This window comes from Antedon mediterranea, chromosome 5, assembly GCF_964355755.1.
Source record: "Antedon mediterranea chromosome 5, ecAntMedi1.1, whole genome shotgun sequence".
NCBI classification, from domain to species: domain Eukaryota; kingdom Metazoa; phylum Echinodermata; class Crinoidea; order Comatulida; family Antedonidae; genus Antedon; species Antedon mediterranea.
The window spans coordinates 2521861-2535951 of record NC_092674.1 but is presented as its reverse complement, the minus strand read 5'-3'; the positions used below and the strand labels follow the sequence as shown (position 1 = coordinate 2535951).

The 14091-nt window shown below is 33.0% G+C and overlaps 1 protein-coding gene across 2 annotated transcripts; it reads right to left on the bottom strand.

The window, feature by feature from the left end:
• Positions 1–5895: 5895 nt before the first annotated feature.
• LOC140049225 (uncharacterized) lies at positions 5896–13531 on the bottom strand. 2 transcript variants are annotated; one of them, XM_072094064.1, is made up of 4 exons: positions 13484–13511; positions 12425–13112; positions 8873–9026; positions 5896–7456 (listed from the first exon to the last, which is right to left on the bottom strand). In XM_072094064.1, exons 2-4 carry the CDS (start codon positions 12944–12946, stop codon positions 7242–7244), a joined length of 891 nt encoding a protein of 296 aa, XP_071950165.1. In that variant the 5' UTR covers positions 12947–13112; positions 13484–13511; the 3' UTR covers positions 5896–7241. The 2 variants fall into 2 exon arrangements, with proteins under 2 accessions (XP_071950165.1, XP_071950164.1); XM_072094063.1 differs by having other exon boundaries at positions 12425–13531.
• Between the last annotated feature and the right edge of the window lie 560 nt (positions 13532–14091).

Below are 14091 nucleotides of genomic sequence, written 5' to 3'. Positions count from 1 at the left end.
ATGAACAGAAACACATGAGTGAATTAACAAGTGACTAGATGTATGCGTTATCATGGAATAGTCTACTAATTAAACAGCTTATTTACTACTCTTCATAATAGGCAGTATCATTCAGAGTACCATACTCAACAACATCTGTTTGTGTGCGTGTTTTTAAATTTTAGCTGCATTAAAATATGTAAATTAAATATGCAAGAAGAATGGCAGCCATGTTGTATTGACTATTTTTCATGTATTTTGTTCGTGTAACTTTTGTATCAATTATTATACAATTCTTTTTTTATGTTGTCTAATGGATCTATTGACAATTATTGTTTCAGTTAGAACCCCAGGGTGGGCTCTTTATAACAATGGTGTATCACATTCGGAAAAACTTAAATTGCAAAAAAAAAACGAATCGCCACATTTAACCTAAAAACTACTCCTCCATTTATATATATTAAATAATATTAATCTGCTTTATATTCAAAATTATGTAATTAAAAAAAAAAATATTGTATTTATAAATATATATTACCGGTAATCCAGATATTATACCTGTTTTAAACAAGCCGACACATATTTTAATAATCATCAGATATACAATTATAATATATACATATAGCTTAACAATATCCAACTATATCTTAATACAGTTTAAATATCCAGCTATATATACAATACCTGAAATATCCGGATAACTGTTACCTAGATAACCCTTAAACACATCTTTGGCTTTAAATGGTTATTAAAACATGTGCATTTAAAGGGATATTCAGTACATACTGTATATATTATCAGAAACAAGCACATATATTCAAAAATTGTTATAATGTCCCTTTAATAAATTTGTTAATAAAAAACGACTATTGTGTGATAATATTGTAAATTATAGGCAGTCATTACATTTAAGACATGCATCACTATATGTACAAATTTATATACTACAGTATAATGAAATATAGTAAATACCCCTTTAATGTGTTGACTGGTTTTTCTTATAATTATACTGTATGACTAATTTATGAAGGTGAATTAAAGGGGCATTTCCAAGTTTAACATCAATTGGTTTTAATTTGTACATTTTAACTATACATTTTTATACCATTCACTGATATGTAAATATTGTTTATCAAGATTAAACAAATTAATGAATTTTATATTTATAAAATGATTTCATATATAAATCATACATTTACATTATGTTGGAATTTTATAAACACTCTTTATTAATACTGTATGTACCTATATCATTTTAAGCAAAAAAAATAAAAAACACTAATAATTTTACTATATATTTTAGATGAATTGGAAGATAAAAAAAAACCTGGTATAATATCAGTTTAAAATAGGTAGTATAATCAGGGAAAAGTTACATACACTTATTGTAATTTCACCATATTCTAGTATAATGTATGTATACTACCAGAGAAGTGTTAATTTAACTCTTCTCTAATACTACTACATAGGACAAATCCATACCATTTTTAGAAAGCTAATGTCTCAAAGTTTTGGCTTTAAAAGAATAATTTAATAACTTATTTAATAAAATAATTATGGTAATGATACATTATCTAATAAATAGATAGAGAAAACACAATTTAATACTGTACTGTTGATTGCCACATTTAGGGTTGCAAGTTGTTAAATATATTATATTATTTTTTTTAATATTATGTTTGATATGCCTTGCGTTAAAACAGAAGAGTTAAAGACTAAAACATATATCGAAAACGATTTTGTTTTGAGGATATTAATACGCTTTTTAAAAAATAAAAATTAAGAAAACCAAGTTGTTAGAATTGACCATTGAATCAACTATTGCACTTTAGGTATGGTCTAGTGAAAGCCTCTTTTTAAAAATAAATATTAAAATTAATTTACTAATGTATGATTTAAAATCAGTACGTGATTTGATTTTTGATACATCATTGATTTCAAGATATGATGACGTTAATAATATATTAATAATGTTTATTAATCATTTGAGCGTTACACAGTTTAGGGCACAGGGGCAGAATTACACAAACCAACAGTGGTGTTGGTAGTCTATGAGTGCTAGCTTACCTGGATAAACCAACAATAGCTTTTTCTCTTCGAAGAGCAAGATATAACTCGTAAAGTATAAGTTTACATTGAATCCACCTCTCCACAAATGATATAGTCCATGAACTATGCCCGCCCACAAACCACCACCATCATTTCTTTTTTAGTTATATCTCGCTCTTCGAGGAGAAAAGGCTATTGTTGGTTTATCCAGGTACAGTAAACTAGGCACGAAATAGACTGATAATAAATTTAATATTTATTATTATTAAATTATTATTGTTCATGAAATCTACCAAGCATCAGAATGATTCAATTTAGAAGGCATGTGTTCAAATCTCATCTAATATGTACGGAGACAGAACACATCAATGCCCCATTTATAGGTTTATACTCTAAATCAAATTATAGATCTTTAGTTTCAAACTGCACACACCTCCAAAAACATTCCTCAAACCATCTCCAAACCAGGATTTGGACAGTTTACAAGACTTCTGTCGTGTAATGTAAACAACTGAGCCTTTTACCAGAGAACATTTTGAGGGGGTGGTAGAGTTAGCATTGACACTACCTTATTACAGCAGTGAGTTGATTAACAGTTGAAACAAATTTATGATAACAACAACAAAACACAGCACATTATTATTATTATTCAATTGTACTACAGTACAATGATTTACCTGCCAATTATGTTACCTATAAAACCTATATAAATTATGGGAAGAGTTTTGAGTTTTCAGATCATAGAGATATATGTTCACTATAATATTTAACACTGTTGTTGTAAAATAACATTTTATTATTTTGAATCACATTCAGCTTCCTGAATAAAATTAATAAATTAATAATTTAAATAAGTTAGAATGTGAAGTAGCTAATTATAATTGGTTTTAATATGATCTAGTTAATACATGTGCTCATTTATGCGTTTCATTGCACATATTATGTCCATTAGATATCTGTATTCTGTGTATTTTAGTAGCACACAATACCTGGTACAGAGCTGCAGCAGCATCACTCTAGTCATTAAGACTGAACAGCTTACTACACGTACGGCACTATTTATGGCAACAAACGACGAGTACACGACAATAATGCCAGAGCTATGTCATGCGTAATTAACATAAGTAATTGAGAATCAGTTGTCTATATTTTAAATAAATTATATTATCACTCATTAAAATATTTTAAAATAGCAAAATAAACCTATATAGGTTTATGGGTGCATGCAATATAGGCTGGGTTTTAATGTATGGGTGTAATAATAATTAAACATCAAATTAAAAGATATCTATAGGTGTCTTAATATAACTGTTTATACTGAATATGGCTGGCATTGGATAGCAGCATTGGTTTTAATAAGTTAAGTCTTGTTGGGTTGTTAATTAGACACAAGTACATTTATTATTATTATTATTATCTAAATCATTGTAATCATGTAGAATTTGATTCATAATATGAGAAATTGCCATTCACTATTAATTCTTCATTTTTTTTCTATAAAGTAGCATTGAAATAATAAATAAATAATCATAAAAAATTGTTTATACACATGCTTTAAAAATGGTATGATAGTTGCCCAGTGTAGTGAGAGGAGGTTGTTTTAATCCCGCCATGACATGACAATATTTTCAAATTGTTGTGATATTTCTTTTCACATTACTGTTTACTTAAATATCCATATTTCATATACAGTATTATTATTAAACTATTATTATAGTCATATTAATTTAAAGGCAAATTACTGGGGCAAAAATACTGTGGTAATCAGAGATTGGATCTAAATAGAGCAGATGTTATACATGGGATAAAAATAAAAATAAGCAAAATCTTAAATTAATAAATTGATGTTCATTATTCTTTCTTTCTTTCTCATCTAGTCTAATTTTCTTAATCGTTTGTTGTCATTTTAACCATAAGCCAGACTTGTGCTTGAGTTTTATTATGGAAGAAAATGTTAGTTAGTTACAGATTGAACTTACAGTGGCAACGTTACTACAGGCATAATTTAACAAGATTCTGATAAATGTTTGTAATTTACTTTCGGTATCAAACAGAAGGAAATTAAACAATTTGTAATCAATGTTTAAATCATGTATGATTCACACGATTTCGAACAAGCTGTATCACTGATTATATGAATGATTATAACTGATTTCATTGATTGTGATGTACAATAGTTTCTGAGTACAATTAGTCAAAATGATATATGAACTATGTCACAAGGTATGCTATTTTACACACACTTAAAAAGTCTTATACAATACATATTTTGAGAATACAGTATTATAGAGTATTTTATATTTGTACCAATACATGTCATTTAATATACTGCACTGTTCACATTTTGGATACAGTAAATGCATTTTATTGTCATGGAGCTGTGTTATAGCTTCATGGTACTGTACTTAATATATACACAGATTCGAGCAATTATCAGTATACAGTACACAACCAGTATATAGTACAGCTTACACAGTATAAATACTGTATCTATACTGTATTGGTAAGTAAATATGTTTTTTATTGTGGGGGTTGCGGACGCTAACATGTTATGTCACTTTGTTGCCGACGCAAAAACCTTAACCATTTTTGTGTCAAATAAATAAATGAAAAATTTAACACATGCCAAGTTGAAACTGTGTAGCATATTAAATGTACAGTAACAATACAGTGTATTAAAAGTGCATTAACGTTAAAAATCCAGTATGTCTTTCTATTACAGGCTTTTAAAACCAAATATTAATAATATATTAACACACATTATATATAAACATTATGATGAACAAAACACAGAGCACATGAATACAACATTTGCAGAATCAGTATAAATTAAAACAAGTATGTGCAAAATTTTAAATTGGTACAAATATTTTAATTACATAACTGCTGAGACCAGCTCACGCCAGGGCTATATCTGAATATACATATTTCTGGTCAACAACATCTAATTTATAACGATACATTAAATATAAAACAAAATGTAAACAACACAACAGCAGTCCCAAGTACTAAAAAAAAATGTTATAAATGATATAGGCAAGCATGGCTTCTCAATAACCTGGTCTAATAGCTAACTACTAATTAATAAACAATATCTTAAAATGTAAAATATCCATGAAAAATCATCCCTTTTGGAATAGCACCTTCAAAGGTCAAAGGTCAAAACATACAGATGTTTATGTTAATAAGTATCTGGATTCTGAACATTGGTATCATATGAAGTTTATAAATTGAAAATACTGTATATATGAATGGAATTTCCATATATAGTGGATTGAAATTATGTATGCTACTATGTTTATAGATTGTTTTAATTAAATCTGTATCTTTCTGTGAAATCTGAGAATATTGAAGATGTATTGTCCCCCTGAAAAATATTTTTTTTAATTATGCCATTTTAATGTTACATAATAGTTATACACTTTGACCAAAAATTGGATCTAAACTAAATATTTACCTGAAAAAACTGTAATCAGCCATTGGGTTTTTGGTTGAATTTAACTATTTATTATGTTATTTTATAAGTGAAAAATTTTTTTTTCTATTAAAGTTAACTTTATTAAAACTACAAAATAAGCTAATCAAAGTCTGATTTAATTAATCTTTATTTATGTTTTTGGGGGACAAAACATCTTTAAGTAAGGGCAAGTTGAAGCTTTGGATTATCATAAGAAATGTATGTAAATGATTGGTTTGGAATAAAGCTCTGTCTACACTATCAAACTTTATGTGACAAAAAAATGTGATGCGCCCATATATGGACATATCACTACCATATTTGGGCATATCACTACCATATTTGGGCACACTAGTTTGATAGTGTAAACAGAGCTTAAGAAAGTAAAGCAAGGACTGAACACAGGTTAGCATGATCCACCCACCTTTAATACAACATTAATTACTATCAAACTACTTTTGAAATATCTAAATATTTCACTACTGTACTTCCCGGATCAACAGGAAGCCTAGAGCTCTGTCTGGTCTACACTATCAAACTAGTTTGACAAAAAAAGTGTGATGTGTCCAAATATGGTAGTGATATTCCCAAATATGGTAGTGATATGACATCGTGTCCATATATGGGCACATAAAGTTTGATAGTGTAGACAGAGCTTAATAACAACAGCAACGGGCAGTTTTAATAGAACTGTCTTTATAATTTACACATTATTTTGTAATTCACAAACAAATATTTTCTTGGCATCTATGGCAAGTTTTAAAAAATTCTTCCAAAAAACATGGTAAATTTATCCTCAACCAGTCTAGCGACTGGAGAATCATCTAACTTGTCTGGAGAGACCTCTGTGCTTAACTACTGGTAACCTCTGGTGAACTCATTGCCTGGATAAAAGGAATCATCTGATGACAACAATAGAGCACAGCTTGTTTTAAGTGCCAATTTTCAGGAACAGTTGCAGTTGTTGCTATCAATGAGAAAAGTCAAATTTGAATAAAGTTATGTCTGGCCATTTGATTGGACGATTCTGCCACTAGAAATATAGTATAGAGAACATCTTTCTATCATGAGTACTGGTGAAAAATTCTGTATTTTATAGATTTCAGACTCCACTACTAGCCAACTTTGATCTGGAGAGCCCTGTCTCCAGACGAATTTCAATTCCTAAAGACCTGGTACCGACATGGAGAGCTTTGTACCTTCTGAAGGATTTAAAACCTTATACAAATTACTGTTGATCTGGAGAGCTCTGTTCTTTAAGAATGTAGACCTCATAAAAACTGCAGTTTGATCTGGAGACCTCTGTTCCCTAAGAATATAGACCTCATAAAAACTGCAGTTTGATCTGGAGAGCTCTGTTCCTTAATAATATAGACCTCATACAAACTGCAGTTTGATCTCGAGAGCTCTGTTATTTTAGAATGAAACCTCATACAAACTGCAGTTTGATCTGGAGAGCTCTGTTCCTTAAGAATTTAGACCTCATACAAACTGCAGTTTGATCTGGAGAGCTCTGTTCCTTAAGAATGTAGACCTCATAAAAACTGCAGTTTGATCTGGAGAGCTCTGTTCGTTAAGAATGTAGACCTCATACAAACTGCAGTTTGATCTGGAGAGCTCTGTTCCTTTAAGAATTGTGTTGAACTGGAGAGTTTGGTACATTGAAGGACTGATCATCTGTAACTGGAGAGCTCTGCGCCCACAAGCCAGGAGAACACTAAAGAGATCATGCCAATTTCTATAAGGACATCTTTTGCTATAAATAACTTTCCGTGTTAAAATATACAAAAATTCTCATCAGAAAAACGAGCCAAACGAGTAAACCAAACTTGGAAGTGAATCTGTGAGAATGATTTGTAGCTTGTGTGCTCAATAAACACGGTGTGGAAGTGTTCGCTTGTGTGTTATTACATGTGAAGCATTTTCCTTTCTGACTTGCATATGTATGATTAAGAGTTAAATCTGAAAATTCTGAAAAATTTAACATAAAGAAGATATCAATACATATATCATCATATAATTAACTAATCGTTGGAAACGCTCTACCATCCCTAACATTATTGACAGAATGAATAAAGCTTCTAAAACTAAAACTTTGTAGATTTATAACATTAATAATAATGAATGAATTAATGATTACCGCATGCCTTGGATTATGACTGAATCTGGGTCTTATGGCATTTTAAAGAATTTTAACGACTTTTTAATGATTTGATATACGGTGTACTTGTATGTATTATATTGTTGTTAAGATTCATTTGAATTTTTGCTTTGTACTCCATTTATTTCTTCAAACCTAGCTTAAACTGCGCAAACTTATCGTAAACTGCGCAAACTTATCGTAAACTGCGCAAACTTATCGTAAACTGCGCAAACCTATCGTAAACTGCGCAAACCTATCGCAAACTGCGCAAACCTATCGCAAACTGCGCAAACCTATCGCAAACTGCGCAAACCTATCGCAAACTGCGCAAACCTATCGCAAACTGCGCAAACCTATCGCAAACTGCGCAAACCTATCGCAAGCTGCGCAAACCTATCGCAAGCTGCGCAAACCTATCGCAAGCTGCGCAAACCTATCGCAAGCTGCGCAAACCTATCGCAAGCTGCGCAAACCTATCGCAAGCTGCGCAAACCTATCGCAAGCTGCGCAAACCTATCGCAAGCTGCGCAAACCTATCGCAAGCTGCGCAAACCTATCGCAAGCTGCGCAAACCTATCGCAAGCTGCGCAAACCTATCGCAAGCTGCGCAAACCTATCGCAAACTGCGCAAACCTATCGCAAACTGCGCAAACCTATCGCAAACTGCGCAAACCTATCGCAAACTGCGCAAACCTATCGCAAACTGCGCAAACCTATCGCAAACTGCGCAAACCTATCGCAAGCTGCGCAAACCTATCGCAAGCTGCGCAAACCTATCGCAAGCTGCGCAAACCTATCGCAAGCTGCGCAAACCTATCGCAAGCTGCGCAAACCTATCGCAAGCTGCGCAAACCTATCGCAAGCTGCGCAAACCTATCGCAAGCTGCGCAAACCTATCGCAAGCTGCGCAAACCTATCGCAAACTGCGCAAACCTATCGCAAACTGCGCAAACCTATCGCAAACTGCGCAAACCTATCGCAAACTGCGCAAACCTATCGCAAACTGCGCAAACCTATCGCAAACTGCGCAAACCTATCGCAAACTGCGCAAACCTATCGTAAACTGCGCAAACCTATCGTAAACTGCGCAAACCTATCGTAAACTGCGCAAATCTAGCATAAATTATGCAAATCTAGCGTAAATTGCACAAAACTAAACAAACATTTTGCAGACCTCCTCCAAACCAAACACGACTTTAACAAATGGTTTGCGCAATGTTTTGACGTTGCAAAACAGAACTTACTTGGACATTGAAATGATGGGGATCCTCCGTAAAGCTTGTGTGGTACAAGATAAGGACAGTTGGACATGACTGATGTACACATAGCAAGACACGGCTTACTTTCATCTTCTTGGTATAAACCTTGCGTTGCACATATCCAATGTTTATATACAGCCTGAAGAAAGATCATACATAGTATATGTTATTTATTTATTCCTCTCCTAAAATGATAAATATTTTTGGCTTCTTTGTCAGACTTCCTATAGCGGTGAGAATATAAAAGAACAACCATCAGTATCATGTCAATCATTCAGGATGTGTAGTGTATTAAATAACAACAATAATTATTATCAATATATTAATCATACAGTAGTCAATATACAATACATAAAACATAGCACATTCAGATAAAGGAAAATTAAGTATCTGTATACAAAATGTACAAAAGTTTCATAAAAAAATTATTAAATTTACCTCTATTTTGAAAAAATACAATATATTTTTTTTTTATGGAAATATAAAATTAGCAAAGTGCAAGTTTAGATCGGCTTAAATATATTTCAGTTTGGTTAAAATTTTCTAAGCGAGTCCCTTACACAAGGTTTCCCTTGTAAAGGTACAGTACAACATGCTGTGATCAAACACTAATGTTATCGTGACATAAGACAGCTTTTGAATTAACAACGTTAAAACAATGTGATGGCTGTGTTGTAGATATTTCTGTCCAATGAGAAAATACGGAAATAGCCATGAGAAATAATACGAAAATGTTAACAAAAAATGCCCACAAAACATTTCAGCAGATTTTTATTGCAATGACATCATTGAGACCAACTAAATTGGTTGAAGACCAATGGTCAATATTATAAACTGACCAATAGAATCGTTGAAGCACGGAGGTTGAAATCTACAAATTTGGTGTTTATTTAATTCACCATTCTAATAATCGTGAAAACTCACTAAAGGTACTTAGTAAGGATACAGTATGAAAACATTTCTAATTCTTTGTACTTTATAAAAACAATTGAGTTTGAAATTCTATTCATAAATAAAGGAGCACTAACATTTAATTTTAACAGTCAGAAATAGGTATCAAAGTAGTTGATACATAAATAAATTGTAGCAATTAAAATGTGGATCACACACCTCAAGTGCCATCCGGCTTGATCTGCCCCTCAATTCCAAATTGGCAGTCTCAACGCGACACAAGCTCCAGACAACATTGAGAATGCCAATGACAATTTCTCCATCAACTTTCAACACGCACAGAAAATTTATATTCTTGATAATACAATCTGCTCTTAATGAGGTTTGGCTATGATAACATTGTGTTGTTCCTAACAACTTGTACAAATTTAAATGAGACAAGTTATCAAATTAAAATGAGTGTTCATTATTACCGCACAACTTGCAAAAAATTGTACAGAAAATTATTTTATTAATTGTTTTTTCAAAATTGTTTTATATAAAATCTGGCAGTGGCGGATCAATGATTGAAAAAATAGCAGGGGGGAATGGGGAATTGACGTAACATCCAACCACCCCACCAACAAAGATATATGTGGGTCAAAACATGCATTTTGAATTAATTCCTGAATTAGGCCTTCATGAACGACAAAAATTCAACTATTGTAATTGTTTGCATTGATTACTTAATTAAAATGTGTTGGTATCACTTTGCATGCATAATGAGTTGTCTAGGCTAACTGTACAGATACAGTGAGTAGAGAGCAGTTACCAGCACAATCTGGCAACACATTTCCCCTGTGAGTACCATGGTTTGACAAGAGCTTAGCCATGCCATGACATTGGCCTATAATCAACAAGGTTGATGCTGCCTATTGATTTCATACTACTCTTGGGTCAGGCCTGGTTTTTTTAATGAGATATCGTAAACTAAATCCGTGAACTATAGACTTTTTATAAACCAGAACACAGAATTATGATAATGAATATTGTCTACACAGATAAGCAGTTTGTAATGATGACTGACTAAGCGTTTAGTACCAATACCAGTTTGCTAAGCAAATCACATTATGTATTCATTATACAGCAGCAAACCAAGTATAATCCATGAATATTAATACACTGTATGAAATCTAAAATAAAAATTCATATTCAAATCATGATAATTTTTACAGCCACTTGTGGCCTACATGGATACGCTTGATAAAAATAGTATAATTACGAAAATTTTGTGGGGGTTGGTAAAAAAAAAATCAACTATCTGTTTGAACTTGAATGTTAAGGGTCTTGAACATCTGCTCCGGTCCGGCTCCGGTTCCGACTACAATCTGGCTCCGGCAAATAAAATCCCATCTCAATTCTTCGTTTTCGCAACATACCGCGCGACAATCGTTTTATTTGATATGATGAAAATGTGAACTGGAGCCAGACCGGATTAGGTGTTTATAGCGATTTTTTTACCCTGCCTACGTACCAAATCAGTCTTTGCTTTTTGTTTATGTCGTGTTTTTGAAATGTAGATTTAATTGGCAATAAATAAGAACACTGTGCAATGTATTCATCTAACACAATTCGATAACTTAACAATCACGTTACCGAGCGCTCCACTTGGATCTGCACGAAAGCGCTCTACTTGGATCTGCGCGAAAGCGCTCTTCTTGGATTTGCCCGAGAGCGCGCTCCTTGGATCTGCCCGAGAGTGCTCTCCTTGGATCTGCCCGAGAGCGCGCTCTTTGGATCTGCCCGAGAGCACTCTCCTTGGATCTGACCAGCGCGCTCCCCTTGGATCTGCCAGAGAGCGCTCTCCTAAGGGAAACACTTGCTCTTAAAATTTAAAAAATCACCTATCTAAGGGAATACAATTTAAGGGAAATATATAAACATTTATTGAGTAAAGTGAAATACTTAATATATAGAGGAAAATATCTCACTTAAAAAAGTGTGATTGGTGAAAAAAAAACATATGATCAACATCAACACTATTAATCGACCGGGTAACGCACGATGCAGTATTTTGGTTTTCAATAAACCAAGGATTTTCACGCTACATGATGAGTGTTTCAGTCTGGCATGATACATTTTAAATTGTTGTTTTTCTATTATTTGGTGGTAGTGTTGGGAGAGTTAGGTTCAAGCCTGGAAAACGAATTTTTAAAGTGTAATTTCTGTCCACGAGAGAGCCAATCACGTCACGACTGACCACGAAGAGAGCCAATCACGTCACAACTGACCACGAAGAGAGCCAATCACGTCGCGGCTGACCACAAAGAGAGCCAATAACATCGCGGCTGACAAAGAGAGAGCCAATCACGCCGTGGCTGACTAGCCAACAATTGTTTAATTTTGTTATTGTCATTAACAGGTTGTCTTTGGTTAGCCTATTTCCTGTTCAGAGTCTAGATCATTTTAATAATCAACTAGAACTTAATTCGTCCCTTTGATGAATAGGTGATCATTTTTATAATTTTACTGACATTAAATTTTTTAAAACATACACATATGTTAACATACGATTGATAAATTTTGATGTATGCCAACACTCAAAGCGCTCTGATCTTTACGAAATAGCGCTATATAAATGTCGCATTATATTATATATATACTTACTAAACAATGTGTACAATTCCATAAAGAATAAGGGCGTTTGCAATCAACCCGCTTTAAAATATCATTAAATTCAGTTAAATGTTTTTGCGCCGTAATGTCAGCATCCTTACGTTGACATAGACAATCAGCACATTCTGTGTATTCAAGCTGTAGGCACTTATGTGCAACACAAACCCCGGAATCCTCCATCTCATCTTCACCCACTTTATTGTATATGCAGGTATAATTTTCACACGCAGTTTTTAATACCTCCGTATTATTTGTACTGTTGTTGCACACAGTAAAATCCAAATCACATTGTGGCTTCCACGTTGTCATGTGGTACTGATATGTAGTTGTCTCGTCGTACGTTATAATATTAGTTAAGTTACTATTTGTATTATTTTTATTAGTACACGTTTTAGTTTTATTATCATCACAAGTTTGATTAGATGATTCCTCTGGTTCTGTTGTTATTAATTCTTGAGTGTTATTATTGTTTAATTTTGATGTAGAATGTGTTGGATTATTTGAATTACTCATTGTAGTTATTCCTGTTGATGCACAAACTCCAAATATATTCCAAAATATGAGAGATAATCCAAATAACAAGGGTGACAAAAAACCGGGTGAATTAGTCGTCGGTCTACATGTTTTCCTACGTATGTGGTGATCCTTCCGCCTCCAATTTCTACACCGAACGAAAAACCTCGCAAAGATAAAAATTCCATGGTTACCACCAGACGCAAAAGTCATATTTTGAAGGGCTCGGTGGTACCGCGTATTCTTCGCATGTAAATCTAGCCTGATAAATCAAGGCATTTAATTGATACTTTTTCGTCGAATTCTGTTCTCCTCCCAATAGCGTTACCACTGTACTCGATAGAAGACAGTCGGACTGCACAAAGAATCATACTCACGAACCGCAAACAAATTCACTGGGAAAAACACATCCTTATCTCAGAGAGCTTACACTAATGTGGTAGATGTTACTATTTGATAAACTTTGAAAGACGAATTACGTTAATTATTCAAGACAAATCTAGCAGAAAATTGCACTACAATAACTCTAGAATACACCTTTTAATTCTCCTAACGCACCACGAAACCACAGTGGTATGAGCGGCCATTTTTGTTCATGAAGGAATTACATACATTCCAAGATGCGGCGCATGCGTAATAAGGTAATGGAAATCATGAGATGATGCACTTTCTTATAAAAATAATTAAATTGTTAGATAACATATCAACATTCTTTATATTAATTTTTATAAATAAATAAAGAAATAAAAAAGTCAATCTATTAGTATTAGAATAAAATAAATGTATATTCAATATACTATATTCGTAAAAATATTGTCCGTCATTTATATATTCGTACGCACTGCTGTAGGCCTATACATGTAAACGCGTATCGGAAGTGCGTTGTGAACGCGTATCGGAAGTGCGTTGTCAATGCGTAGCGGAAGTGCGTTGTCAACGCGTATCGGAGAAGACGCGTGTACTACGTGCCTGGAAAACATGCTACGAGACGATCTTCAGAAAACTCCTATTTTACCAAAAGTGAACTCTCTACATCATTTACAGCTAGAAAGTATTCTGCGTATTTTTGTAGATTTATATTTTTGTACCACTGCAGGTTAATAATGTATTATTTACAGATACAGATTCCTTGTATTATCCAATAT